A 13,775-nucleotide genomic window follows, 5' to 3' on the forward strand; every position below is an offset into this window, starting at 1 on the left:
GAATAAATTCTGTGTGGGTGGGGAGGCCCAGGCACAGCTTGTCCAGAGAAGCTGTGGCTGCCCCTGGATCCCTGGAAGTGTCCAAGGCCAGGTTGGATGGGGCTTGGAGCAACCTGGGATGGTGGAAGGTGTCCCTGCCCATGGCAGGGGTGGAATGAGGTGATCTTTAACATCCCTTCCAACCCAAACCAGTCTGGGATTCTGCAGTAAGGTAAAGCAGGGTCACATTCTGATTTGGGGTCACATTCTGATTTGCAAGCTGGGCATTTTCCCCCCTCTTTCTATGTAAGTTTTCCACAAAGGGCAGATGCCTGTAATAGGAAACCCTCTGGAGAGAGGCTTCCTGAACAAGGGGGAACAGCCCCCTGTCCCCTACTACAGTGGGAGCTGTGCATCTGAAATCCCATAAGCAACCAGAGCTGCTTCCCAGTGAAATGCCCTTAATGAGGGCTTGAAAAGCAGTGGAGAGGGAAACAACCTGTCCCTTTCCTCAGCATAAATCAGTCCTATGCATAAGACTGCCTTTAATATAGGGTTCCTGTAGCCTGGCTTCACAAATACCTTAAATCCTTCTCTTAAGCGCTAATAATACTTAATAAAAGTTTTATGAGCAAGGTACATTTTAGAGTAAATTTTCATATCCATTTTCATTTTAAAAAGAACATCAAGCAGCAAATGTATTCATGGCAGAACAAAGTAATTTAGGAGACTCACAAAAATGGCCCAGGCCCCCTCTGAAATAGTAGGAGAGCGCTGATTTGGCAAAGTGACCAGTGGGGATGGGATTCAAAAACTTAATTCACCATGAAGGACTTGAGAGGGAAGAAATTCCCACTTGCCAGCTAAGCTTATTTCTCTGCCTGCAGGGATGAAGCAGAGCCTGATTCACAAGGCTGCCCCAAATATCCCTGGAGCTGGGCTGCTCATAGGGAATTCCTTAGGAACAGTGTTAGCTGTGTCTAGAAATGGGACTATTTGGGGGAGCAAATGGAATTGCCTTCAGAACCAAGTCCTTGGGTGGGATTCATTGGCCAAAATATTGACATCAGTGCCATTTCGGGCAGCCAAGGGCAGCCCCCCCCTTTGCAGCTGCTGCTCCAGGAGTGTGTCCCACCAGTGCAGGTGTTTTGGAATCTCCTGGCAGCTAAAAGGCACCAGGTACCTTCCTTGAGTTACTGCCCTCCTGAGGATCCAAAAAAGAGTCTTTTTGTTATCAGCCTCCTGCTGCCAGCACTCGACAGCAGCTGCTTTATTATGCCTTAAATGTTGTCCTGCTGTGCTCCTCACTTCACTTTTCTGAGCCCATCTGGTGTCTGTTGTCTCTCTGGGACAAGGAACAGTTGGAAACTACTTAAAAATTGTGTTCAGACCCACTGAATAGTTCCCAGAGGGAAGAGAACCTCTTTTTCCTCTTGCCTCACAAGCCAGGGGTGTTACAGGGCTGGTTCTGCAGTGTTTGGGCAGAATGCAGTGTGCCAGTCCTTTATCCCTGGGAGCTGGAGGCAGCACTTGAAGCTCTCACTGAGCTTCCATGTGAGCATCCCTCCTGGATGCTCTGGTGGGAGCTGCAGGAGCCAGGCTGTCCAAGGAGGAATGATGCTGGTGTGGTGGGCAGGGCTGTGTGGGAGATGGACTGGGGATTTCCAGGCTGGTTTTTTAAAGATGGATAACATTTCATACATTTTCACTTGTTTGGCAGCAAAACAATGCTAATTTCCTTTGAATAACTGAGTGTTGAGGGGAAAAGTCTGGGGGGGATGTTGCAATTTTTTTGTCTCTAAAAGAACATCAAGGGACTTTGTGTAGGTCTAAATTACTTGCCCAAAGGACAGGTAGGGGTTTGTAGTGGATAGTTCTGCTGATGAAGTGGGAATCCAACTTTCACCTTGTTGGCAAAGGGCCCAGCAGGGCTCGGAGGACAGAAAATACTGCAGAATTTTGCATCTCATGGCTGTTAAAGTAATCACAGACTTGGAGAAATGGGGCTGGAAGGGGTTGTCTTTAAACCCATCTGGAGGGTGTCTGCCTCACCTGTCCTCAGAAACCACCAGAAAATGGAGATTTCACACCATCCAAGACAATTTGTTCTACTGCTTTAACTCTCCTTACAGCTAGAACATTTTCTCTTGTGCCTAACCTAAATCTCCTGTGCCTATTTTCCTCCCATTACATCCTGCCACCTTCCCTGTGGATGTGATGAGCACTTTATTACATCAGTCTTTGAAGAGTTCTTTAGATACCTGGGAGCGTTGTCATTACCTGAAGCTACACACATCCATTTTGTTTAATCCATTCTCAGAGGAGAAATGTAACCTGAAGTCATCCTGATGTCAGGAGATTTTAAAAAGAAAAGAAAATAAAAAAACAAAGGACAGGCCACAAGAAGGAAGGTATTTAACAGAAACCAGCTGCTCTGTTTTGAGGAAATAAAGTATGTAAAGTAGGAGTAAATAAAGCTGCTGTATTCATATGTTTTCTTTCCACCTGGACTCAGTTTGTAGAATTGCTGGGAAAGTTTTAGAAGGATTTTTCAAGTACCCTTCTAAACAGGAGCTGTTTCTAAATATGATGAGGGTTTAAGAATGATGTCTTTTGATGTCTGCAAGAAGGGGTCATTATCAAATTGTTTGTCTGGGTGTGCACTGCATTGGAGAGAATGGAAAATGCCAAACCCTTCACTTTGAGTATTTCCACAGAGGTTTAAATAACAGCATTAATGGAGGTGTGACCCCTCTCATCACCTTTGTCTCTTGCAGGAATCTCCTTTATGTGTATCCACAGAGCCTTAACTTTGCCAACCGCCAGGGATCTGCCAGGAATATCACAGTGAAAGTGCAGTTCATGTATGGAGAGGATCCCAGCAATGCCATGCCGGTGAGGGAAGTGCTTTGTGCTCCATGGGAAGGGCAGAGCACTCCTTGCAGTCAGAAAACCCCTGTGTTAAAACCTCAGTGAAATGCATTTCAAAATAACAAGTTCAGAGGAATATAAAATTATACTTCAGAGCAAAGGGTGCATTTGGGTAGAGTTTGCAAGGTAACAGTGGAGCAGCTGGAATTTTGAACATGAGATTATTTAATATAAAGGTGGTGAGGCCCTGGCAGAGGTTGCCCAGAAAGGTGGATTCTCCATCCCTGGAAGTGTCCAAGGCCAGGTTGGATGGGTCTTGGAGCAACCTGGGATAGTGGAAGGTGTCCCTGCTCTTGCAGGGGGTGGAATGGGATGGGATTTAAGGTCCCTTTCAACTCAACCCGTTCTGGGATTTTGTGATTCTGTGTTTGCAGTGGACACTGCTTGTGGTGGGAACAGAAGCTTTGCTTCCATGCCAGAAGAATTAAAGGTGAAAGCCTTGTGTTCAGGGCCAGCAGTGACCCCACTCAGAGGGGATTTGTGTAGGGGTGGTTACATCCATCAGTTCTTCTGCCATGTCTGTGTCCATGTGTCACTGGGGTTGTTAAAACTGGGCCTTCTCAGTGACTGAGTAAAGTGCAGGGAACAAGCAGGTGTAACTACAGATGCACAGTAAATGGAGCTGTAAATACCTCTGCAGGGTTATGGAACAAATTCTTGGCACAGTTTTATAGAGGGTGTCCGTGTTTTTTTCTCTTTTTGCAGGTCATCTTTGGCAAATCCAGCTGTCCTGAGTTTTCCAAAGAAGCCTACACAGCTGTGGTGTATCACAACAGGTAAAACACAGTGTGGAAGTGGAGTTACTTGCCAGCAGCTGGTGTTAATCATTTAACAATCAGCGTCTGGACAGCACTCACAGTGACTGCAGTGCCAGTTGATGCTGTCCTTAGAGTTTTGTGATAACTGGGAGACAGAGTCTTTGTTTGCTGTGGTACAAATCAGCTTTGTGTGATCCTGAGCACGTAGCCCAGCTCAGCAGATGCTCCAAGTACAACTTCCAGTCAGTAGTCATGAGGGTTTATGTTCCAAACTCACCGTAGCAGGTGCCCCATTGTTTTGTTGGAGTGTTTTAGACTTTAGTTACAAATTGGAACTACTTGGTCTTGAAAATAATTCCATTGCAGCCAGGGTGAGGAGTGCTGAATTCAGCAGGAACATTTTCATGGCTTTGCAGCTGTGCCAAGGAGAGATGTTCCAGGGGAGATTCCTGTCCTGCAGGTCGGGGTTGTGGCAGTGTCCACATTGAGAGCAGAGTTTATTGCTCATGTGGTTCAGAGTGCCTGTGTGAAGAGGGGGCTGCTGCCCATTTTTTGTGGATTAGAAAAGTTTTTCCAGTCCTTGGTGATGAGAAAGTGAACTTTAATCCCTTGGGATCGTCCATATACTCCCTTCCCTGCAGATCCTTTAACTCACAGGGTTCAGTCTCAAGCACAAAGTAGCAAACTACTGTGGGTGACTCAGCTGAGGCTCTGCTCTCTGCACAGGTCACCTGATTTTCACGAGGAAATCAAGATTAAGCTTCCAGCCACTTTGACAGACCACCACCACCTGCTTTTTACTTTCTACCACGTCAGTTGCCAACAAAAACAAAACACACCCCTGGAGACTCCAGTCGGCTACACTGTGAGTGCCTTTCCATCCTTACATTTTTCAGCACAGGATGCATTCAAATGCTTGCTGGCACTTTGTTTAGCATCCCTGTCAGCTCATATCCCATTGGAGAGCTTGAGAAACTGGCAAATGCTCAAAGAAAGCCTTAAGTAATGTGTGTTTTTGTTGTTTCCCTCTCATTCCAGTGGATCCCAATGCTTCAGAATGGCCGGCTAAAGACGGGTCAGTTCTGTCTTCCTGTTTCATTGGAAAAGCCACCACAGGCCTATTCAGTGCTTTCTCCAGAGGTGAGTTGAGTTCTGCATGCTGAAAACCAGAATACATGTGAGAAAAAGTGAGAGGATGGATGTGTACATATCTCTGTGTGTGCATTTATTTATTTCTTAAATACCGTTAAATTTAGACAGAATTTTAGTGTTTGTGTGTGGGTATGTGTGTGTGATCTGACCAAAATAACTGAAAATAAATGGTAAATGTAATTAGCAGAGCCTTAGCTCTGCTCTCTGCCAAGTCCCCTCTCATTCTTCTCTCAACCTGCAGGTTCCTCTTCCCGGGATGAAGTGGGTGGATAACCACAAAGGGGTTTTCAACGTGGAAGTTGTTGCTGTGTCATCCCTCCACACTCAGGTAGATGTCAAGAGCAGTCACTGTAATAAAATAATTTTCTGACAGTTGAAACACTGTCAGAGTTGATGTTGTGAGGGGTGTAACAATCCCCTGTAGTGAAATTACAAGCTCATTTTCAGTTCTGAGCCAGCACACCTGTTTTTCCTTTGTGCCGTGAGTATATTTGAGAAGTTCTGCTTAAAAATATGAGTGGCTTGGCCTTTATTCACAGGAGGGTGAATGGCCATCAGTGTTTTCAGACCTCAGACTGTTGTGTTTGATGCAACAGCTCTAACACAGCCCAGGCAAATGATGTTTTCTTGTTCTTGTTTTCGTGTTTTTCCCTTTCCCCTCCTCCTCTTTTGTTTCTCCCTGTATTTTCCCTCTGTCTTTGATCTGAACAGAAAGATGACAGTCACTTTGTTTAATCGTTTCAGCTTTTGTTTTATTAATTCCCACTGTGTCATGCTGATGGGGTTTGTGTATTTTTATTTGTGCTGTAAATAGTAATGTGATTTTTAGTGGATTTTTGTCTGGTTTTCTAAGAATACACAGTCTCAAGTTTTGCCCTGATAACTTCTAAACTAGAATTAGTATGAAAATGAATCAGATATATGGGCAGATCTCTCAAAGATGTTGAATTTCTGCTAGTTTTGTGAAATTAAGCAGCCAGATAGAAAAATGAGGGTAAGAACCCATCCATGAGGCACAAATCCACAGAAAATGGAGATATTTTGGAGATTCTTGCTGATTATTGGCTTTTTGCTTGTTGTAGGACCCTTACCTTGACAAGTTCTTTGCACTTGTCCATGCTCTGGATGAGCACATGTTCCCTGTGCGAATAGGAGACATGAGAATCATGGAAAACAACTTGGAAAATGAACTGAAGAGCAGCATTTCAGCTTTAAATTCCTCTCAACTGGAGCCGGTAGTGCGATTTCTTCATCTCCTGCTTGACAAACTGATCCTTCTGGTAGTAAGACCTCCTGTCATTGCAGGCCAAATAGGTATTTTATTTAAGTTTTATAGAGAATTACATAGCTGAAAGTTTGACACTTCCAATTTTGTCATATTTATGTAGAAATAAAGAAGTCCATTTTTATGCTTTATTTTAGTGCCACTAATATACCATGTGTCTCCCAAATAAAACATGCTGGCATCCAGATCTGGGGTGATATACATAGGAGCAATATTTAATATTTAATGTAAAGCTTCCAAGAAGGACTGGTAATTCGATGTCCAAGTTGAGGCACCAGAAAGGAACCTGATTTTCCTGGATGCTCAGCATGTTTTTAGCACTGGAGCTTTTTAAGGTGTCTCCATCCTGACAGAAAGTAGAGATTTCAACCTTATTAGTCACCTTGGAAAATCTGGAAGTAGGTAAAGTAGGAAAGTACAGATGCTGCATGTTCCTGTTGTGGATCTGATACTGTCAGCATGAATAATCCCTCCTTTTGCCCCCTATGAAGGGCTGTGCTCTGGCATCCAAAAAATCTCAAGTTTAAGTCAGGATTAGATCTTTAGTATTTAAAAGAGTAGTTTTATGCTGATTTTTTTTAGGAAATCTGACTTTGGATATGGTGGAATATAAGTATCTAAGACTGTGTTAAAAATACTTGTAAAAATATTTTCTTAGCTCTAGCAATTATTTATTTATTTATTTAATCTTTCTGGGGAAGAATTTACTTGCATTTTGATTTTATATTTTAAAGTTCTTTCACTCTTTCAGTGTTCTGTACTGGTTCAGGTGGTTTGGATGGAACACTGAGGACATTAGTGACTGGGTTTTTTTAAAATGAATTTTTCTTCTCTAGCTACTGTTTACTTCATCTTTAATTTGTCTAGAATATCTGTCTCAGTCTGCGTGTAGATTTTTGTGCTCATTTTCAGAACAGCTTTTTTCTCCAAACAAAATGAAATTGTACTTTTTAATACAGTTTGTATTTTGGCTAAAGCTTAAATAGAGGAAATAATTAAGTGAGAAAAGCATGATAAATATCCAAAGGATATTATCCATCAATTAAACAAAGACTTGATCTTGTTACCATTGCAGTTGATGACCAAAGTTGGGCTGGTTCCAGAAATGGAGCCTAAATTCATTAAATTTATTATTAATAAAAGTGGCAGCTGATCACTGGAGCAGTTGTCCTGCTGTCAGGCTGATTGTTAGACCTGGTTCAAACACCACTCACTTTGGGATGAGAAATGCATGCTAGGCTCTAACAGGCTCCACCATTTACCCTTGAGGAGGTGGACGAACAGCACATTTAGGATTTCCCCTGGACTCCTGCTGCAGTCTAAAACAAACTCCTCACTTTTTGCTTTCAGTTAACCTGGGCCAAGCATCTTTCGAAGCGATGGCATCGATCATAAACAGACTTCACAAGAACTTGGATGGGAACCAGGACCAGCATGGCAGGAACAGCCTTCTTGCTTCCTATATTTATTATGTTTTTCGCCTACCCAACACCTATCCCAACTCACCATCGCCAGGTAGCTCTTTTTGTTTTCTTTTTATTTCAAGTTTGTTAAAAGAAGGCAGAAGCCACTTGCTGGCAGGTGCTCCTGAGCTCCACCTGTGTGGCTGCTTCCCTGCAGGGCCCTGTTATTAATTTACCAGTGTAGCCACTGAAAAGATGACTTTAATTACTGGTAGTCAAGTCAGAGACTTAATTATCTGATGATTTTAAGTAACAGTGTCACTGCTGAAGGACCATGATTATGGCAAAATATTGCTTTTTAGGGTTTTTTCTGTGAGACAGATGTGGTGCACTCTTGGCCTGTCATGTTTCCCAGTCTCCTTCACAAGAACTTTTATACTTTTATCCAGTTCCAGCAGAAGTTTAAACACTGGCTGGATGTAATGCACATCCAAAGGGTATTATCCATCAATTAAACTAAGACTTCATCTTTTTACCATTGCAATTGATGACCAAAGTTGTGCTGATTCCAGAAATAGAACCTAAATTAATTAAATTTATTATTTATATAGTGTTTTACATATTTAATGTATGTATATCTATAGATATATATGCATAGAAATATATATATATAAAAACATCACATATTTTTATTTCTATGTGTATATCGAAAAATGTAGACATTATAGATTTAAAGCAGGAGTGTCAAATACTGGGAAACACATGTCTGGGTACAGGAGGGAAACAAATTAATCCCAGCCCTGCTGAGAACAAGGGATGGGAAAGAGGTGGTGTGAGTGACAGCCATGGAAGACCAGGCTTTGGAAGGAATGTTCTTGCATGGAGTGGGAAAAAGCTCTGGGAGGTGTTGGGAAGACTTTGTACCTAAAACTGTGCCCACTGTTGGTGGGTTGTGAGTGTGAGGTCTGGAAAACATCCTGTTAGCTAAAGACAAACCCACAGGGAGCCTCCTGCTTCCCAGTGGACAAAACAGCTTTTTATTCCCATCCTGGAGAGCTGGGCTGGGTGTCCTGAGGGGGTCTGGGTGTCCTGAGGGGGTCTGAGTGAGGGATGGCCGGAGTGACCAGGCAGGGGAGGCCTGGGGGGGGGACAGGGTGTTCTGAGGGGGTCTGGGTGAGGGATGGCCAGACTGACCAGACGTCCCCACAGGTCCCGGCGGCCTGGGGGGGTCAGTGCACTACGCCACCATGGCCAGGTCAGCCGTGCGCCCCGCCAGCCTCAACCTGAACCGCTCGCGCAGCCTCAGCAACAGCAACCCCGACATCTCCGGCACCCCCACGTCGCCCGATGACGAGGTGCGCTCCATCATCGGCACCAAGGTACGTGTGTCCTGCCAGGGACCCCTCAGAGCCGTGGCCAGTCCTGCCTGAATGCCAGGGAAGGGCTTGGGGGCTGTCCCAGCCCCTCCTCAGCCCTTTCCCAGCAGTTGTTGTTGGCACCGCAGGAATGCCACTCCTTGGAAATGGTTCTTTCTGGTTTGTTGGAGCCATCCTGGAGTGCTGGTTCCACAAGAGTGGGGGCTGAGGGCAGGAGTCCTTCTGGATTTGTCTCCCCCTCACTTTTTGCATGGCCAGCAGCCGAATCCTGTGCCCAGCTCTATTGTGTCTCCCCAAACCTTGCACCCTCTGACCCTACTCTTCCTTCCCAGTCCCAAGCTCTCCTCTCCTCTGCATTCAGCTGCTCAGATTTCTCTACTCCTTGTGTCCAGAGCAGGTATCTTGCACACAGCAGGAATATTCCTGGTCCCTGTGTGGCCCGGAGAGGATTTGGGATGGTTGGTGAGAGGCACAGTCTGGCCAGCTGAGGCACAGGGGGGCTGACTCCCACACCAAGAAGTGACATTGCGGTGTGGATGCAGAGCATCCAGCATGGTTATACTCTGGCTCTTGAGGCATCAGTAAAACCATCTCCTCCTGCTGGTGGCTTCTGAGTACACAGAACCACCACAGTCCCAATCTGAGCCCTTCATTTTGTGCCAAAAATAGGTGGGATGAGCCAGGACAAGGCAGTGTTGGTAATTTCCTCCCCTCAGAGGGGTGCCTGAGCTGCTTTGGGGTTCTCTCTCTCTTCTTTTTTTTTTTTTTTTTTTTTGTATTCTTCAAACTTTGATCACTTCACCAAGGTGAGACTCTTTCCCACCATGACCTTTCACTCTTCCAGCACAGGTGAATTCCTGAGCCCTTTCAGGGAGCTGTTAAATTCCTGTGGGAGTTTAAGGAGCAAGATTGTTACCAAAGCCACCACCCTGACCAGACAGGCTTGACGTGGCTGGTGCTGGGTTTTATAAGAGCAAGAAAAACACAGTTTGAGGAAGAGGTTACCAATTTTAAATGAATAACAACATCATTTGCTGACCAAATAAGAGGCTGAAGAATTGTGGGTAGGCAAATGATTATTTCTTACATCAAAGTCTGGACTTAGAAGTCTTAAAATATTTTAAAGACCACTTCAGTATCTTGCTAATTAAACAAGCCTGACCTTTTGTGAAATGCCACAGGCACTGATGTGCATATGGAATTTACCCAGGCTATCAGAAGTTTAACGTGTGCTGGCTTGGTGAATAATGTCACAATACAAAATGAAGAGAGATTTTCTTCCAGAGGTGTACTCCAGGCTTTAAAGGAAAATCTGTTCCATAGATAATTGTTGAGGGAAGAGTTTCCTTTAGGGTAGTCTGAGCATCAGGAATTAACCTCAGTCTGGCTATACAGACTTTTAGTTGATTATAATTGTTTTTACTTCTTAGTATCAGTAGACAAAAATGAGACACTTCTTGAGATGCTGACATGAATCAAAGGGTGCAAAAATTCCTATTGTTTTTCCAAGTAATGGTTTAAGGAATATTCCCAGCTAGATTCTAATCTGAAATGCAGGCTCCCTATCACAGGAGGTTTTCTGCTTTAAAACAACTCAAATAGTGGAGGTTTTGTTTGAGGGAAGTGTTCAAAGTCCAGTCTTGTGTTATTTTTTATTCTAATGTAAGATATTTAGCGGTGTGGTACGAGTGCTTTAAGTCTCCCTTACCACCTTCTTACTTCATTTTGAAAACCCTTTACAGGATTTGGAAGATTTCTGTTTATTGTCACAGCAGAGGAGGTTTTAGGTCTGTCACTCATTTAGCTGTCATTTGTGAATTGAAACCATGTAAGTTTTATTCCCTACTAAAGAAAATCTTTGAAATGTCTAAAAAGACATGTTTAAGATGATCCTGAAATGTTGGAGATGTGCTGGGAAAAACCCAGAAAACATTGTGGAGTTTCATTGCTCTGCCAGTGGATTTTCACAGGTGTGGGTTATGTTCCTGCACAGACCCAGCTGCAGGTTGAGCCCCAGGGGCAGACCAGAATTTAACAGCAGCTTTGTGAACTTTGGAGGGACTGTGCCAAGCAATGAGAAGCTCTCGTACTCTTTTGTTTTCTGAAGAGGAAAGAATCCTTCCCTTTCCAGATTTTTGCAAAATGACTTTTGCTTCTGCAAACACAGTATGTGTTTAGTTGTTATCCTCAGAACCAGAGCAACAAGATTAGGAAACCTGAGAGAGAAATGTGAGGGGGATAAAGGCATCTTCAAAATTACGCCTGATTTTACAAAACACGAGCTTAGTTCAGCATTCTGCAAAGTCCTTTCGACTTTAAATCACTGTGAGCAAAATAAAACATGTTTATGGGGCTGAGCAGGGCACAGGGCTTTGATTTATTCCTGCCAAAAAGTAATTGAGATTAAAACACTCTCCTTATGTGTTCAGTATTTTTTTTTATTGGACATCTTAAGCAAAATTACAGCACTGCTAAGCTCTGCCTAGAGGAGCTCGGTGGATTAATGGTTTGAATCCCAGGTTACAGCTCTCATGCCAGGTACAACCTTGAGGTGGATTTTAGTTTGCTGAGAGAAACAGATGATTGGGCTTGGTGGACTTTGCAGCTGATGCTGATCACTGGGATGAAATGGGCTGCACCTTTGCTTTATGTGTTGGGAAAAAGCCCTAAGTTGGCACAGAAATGAGGATGAAAGCTCTTGCTCAGGTGAGGGTTGTCAAAATCAATGTGTGGCATTTATAAGGAGTTGTCTCAGTCAGAGCTGCTTCCTGGGAGCCAGGGAAGCCCACTGCATCCCCCTGAATACTTCTGACTTGGGAGCAGCCTGGGTGACTACACAAGTTTAAATTTCTCCTTCTTTCTGAGTGTCTCAAGAAGAAGAGAGCAGAGATCCACAGTAATTTTGCCAAAATGATCCATTGCAGTAGAATCTGGAGTACAAGCTAGATTAAGCTTTTGAAAAGCAGGTTGATTTTTCAAATATTTTGCTTGGCAAAGCAGGCTGGTTCCAGAAAAGGTATGTGCTCTTTCCTCTCTTTGCCACAGTGCCCAGAGGAAATGCCTGAGTGTCCATGTGAAATCCTATCCACAGGGTTATTCTGCCAGCAGGGCTGGGTTTTTATTCCATAGACAGGAAACCTGTGAGGGTTGACAGGCAGCCTCTTCAGTTTCTCAGCATTTCTGTAAGAGTTGTAGAGCTTATGAATTCTGGACTGCCCTGAAAGCGCTGGAAACCTCAGCGAGCATCCTCCCATCTGAGCACCAATTTTCCTCTACCACAGTGTAAATCTCACCTGGCTCCACAGGAATGGGTTTAAACTGAGCAAAGGATAAGTGGGATTTTTCAGGAGGAGGAGAGTTTTTGAATGTCAGGCATTCCAGATAGCACAGGCCAGACCAGAGCTGTGGACAGGATTATTGTGCTGTATGTACATGAGATATAAAACAATCCTCTGGAGTCAATGTCTCGACAGGCACCTGAGAATTCAGGCTGCCCCAACAGTTCTCAGTGATGATGTGTTTGCAGTGTACCCACTTTGATTGCTTGTAAGGACTGAACTTTGACTACTGTATGGCATGCAACATGTAATGTTTCTTTCCTTTCCCACCTGCTTTCTATTACATGCCCAGGGCTTAGACCGCTCCAATTCCTGGGTAAACACTGGTGGTCCAAAAGCAGCCCCATGGGGATCCAACCCCAGCCCAAGTGCAGAGTCAACACAGGTGGTGTCTTCGGTAGAGGTTTTTCTGCCTTTGTTTTCCCTGATGTTTCCCTGTAGAATATCTTCCTTTCAGTGCATATTCCAGTTTGGTGGTTTCTTTTTTTTTTTTTTTTTTAATGATTATTTATTTATTTGAAAGCTTTTGAGTTTGATTTTATAAATTTTCATCTTTTCCCTCACCACCCCACCACACTGCATGAAAAACCTCCGATCGCGTGAACGTGTCCCCTCCTTTCATTTCAGTGGTTGCTGGTCTGTGAAATGTAAATGCTGTGACTGCTTTTGTTTTCTTTTTTTTCTCTCTCTCTCACACTAGTTTCAGCTTCAGGTGGAGCACATTTCTAAGTGGGAACATTAATCACAGCTTCATAGTTTTGTTCATGTTTGCCATTCCTTTCGATGTCGTGAACCATTTTGCCATTTTCATCAAGCATTTGGTACTCATCGTCCAGTAATCCTTCATGACTTGTTTGAGTGGAATACTGTGAACCCAAATTGATTGCCACATGTGGAATTCTTTCTTAAAACGTGTCAATTTGAGTGCTGGAGGCAGTGATTTGCCAGGGCCAATTGTATTGTTCTGTGTTGCAAAGTATGAAAACTTTACAGCAGCTTCAGTCAGAAAGAGTTTATTTAGCCCCCATTGCCTGCTGCTCTCCACTGCATGGTTGCCTTGAACGTACCTCTCAACTTCTCCTCCTTCCCAGTTTATCAGCCTTCCCAAAATCTTTAGTCCAAGTTCACTTGCTCTCATGGCAAATTATTTCCATCAGAAGCAGAACTTGAGTGATTTTCTCCTTGCCTGTGGCAGCAGCAGCGTGGCTGTGGGTACATCCCCCTGTGCTTGGCCTCTGGTAGATTGAGAGGTATGGGCTGAAATTTCAAGTATTACCTGTGCATGTTGATAAAATGCAACGATGGAAAAGTTTCATGCTTTGCAGCATTGTCTTTGTGCATCAGAACATGCAGTTCTTTAAGTAACCTGTTTGTCTTAAAACCAATCAAAATTGCTGTCGTTTTGTTTAGACCCAATCTGTAAACGGCTAAGAGTTTGAGAATGCTTAAAAAGCTGTAAAAACCTACAGTTGGAAGAGTATTTTTGTAAACGTTCGTTGTCCTTGAGCTGCAAAACCCATCCACGGCAAACTTTAATGTCCTGTCATCATTCA

At 43.8% G+C, this 13,775-nt stretch overlaps 1 protein-coding gene across 15 annotated transcripts in view; it reads left to right on the forward strand.

The window, feature by feature from the left end:
* DOCK7 (dedicator of cytokinesis 7) overlaps window positions 1–13,775 on the forward strand; it is a 92,833-nt gene that overhangs the window by 47,873 nt on the left and 31,185 nt on the right. For 8 of the 15 annotated variants that reach the window (XM_039556337.1, XM_039556326.1, XM_039556327.1 and 5 more), the window contains exons 15-23: window positions 2,757–2,874; window positions 3,616–3,686; window positions 4,395–4,533; window positions 4,707–4,808; window positions 5,062–5,148; window positions 5,903–6,134; window positions 7,456–7,620; window positions 8,718–8,887; window positions 12,515–12,607. In XM_039556337.1, the coding sequence (XP_039412271.1) occupies window positions 2,757–2,874; window positions 3,616–3,686; window positions 4,395–4,533; window positions 4,707–4,808; window positions 5,062–5,148; window positions 5,903–6,134; window positions 7,456–7,620; window positions 8,718–8,887; window positions 12,515–12,607 (1,177 nt within the window). Of the gene's footprint in view, window positions 1–2,756; window positions 2,875–3,615; window positions 3,687–4,394; window positions 4,534–4,706; window positions 4,809–5,061; window positions 5,149–5,902; window positions 6,135–7,455; window positions 7,621–8,717; window positions 8,888–12,514; window positions 12,608–12,922; window positions 13,765–13,775 lie in introns of those variants that run through there. The other 7 variants (XM_039556332.1, XM_039556333.1, XM_039556334.1 and 4 more) reach the window with 2 other exon arrangements.

This window comes from Corvus cornix, chromosome 8 (genome assembly GCF_000738735.6).
Source record: "Corvus cornix cornix isolate S_Up_H32 chromosome 8, ASM73873v5, whole genome shotgun sequence".
Lineage (NCBI taxonomy): Eukaryota > Metazoa > Chordata > Aves > Passeriformes > Corvidae > Corvus > Corvus cornix.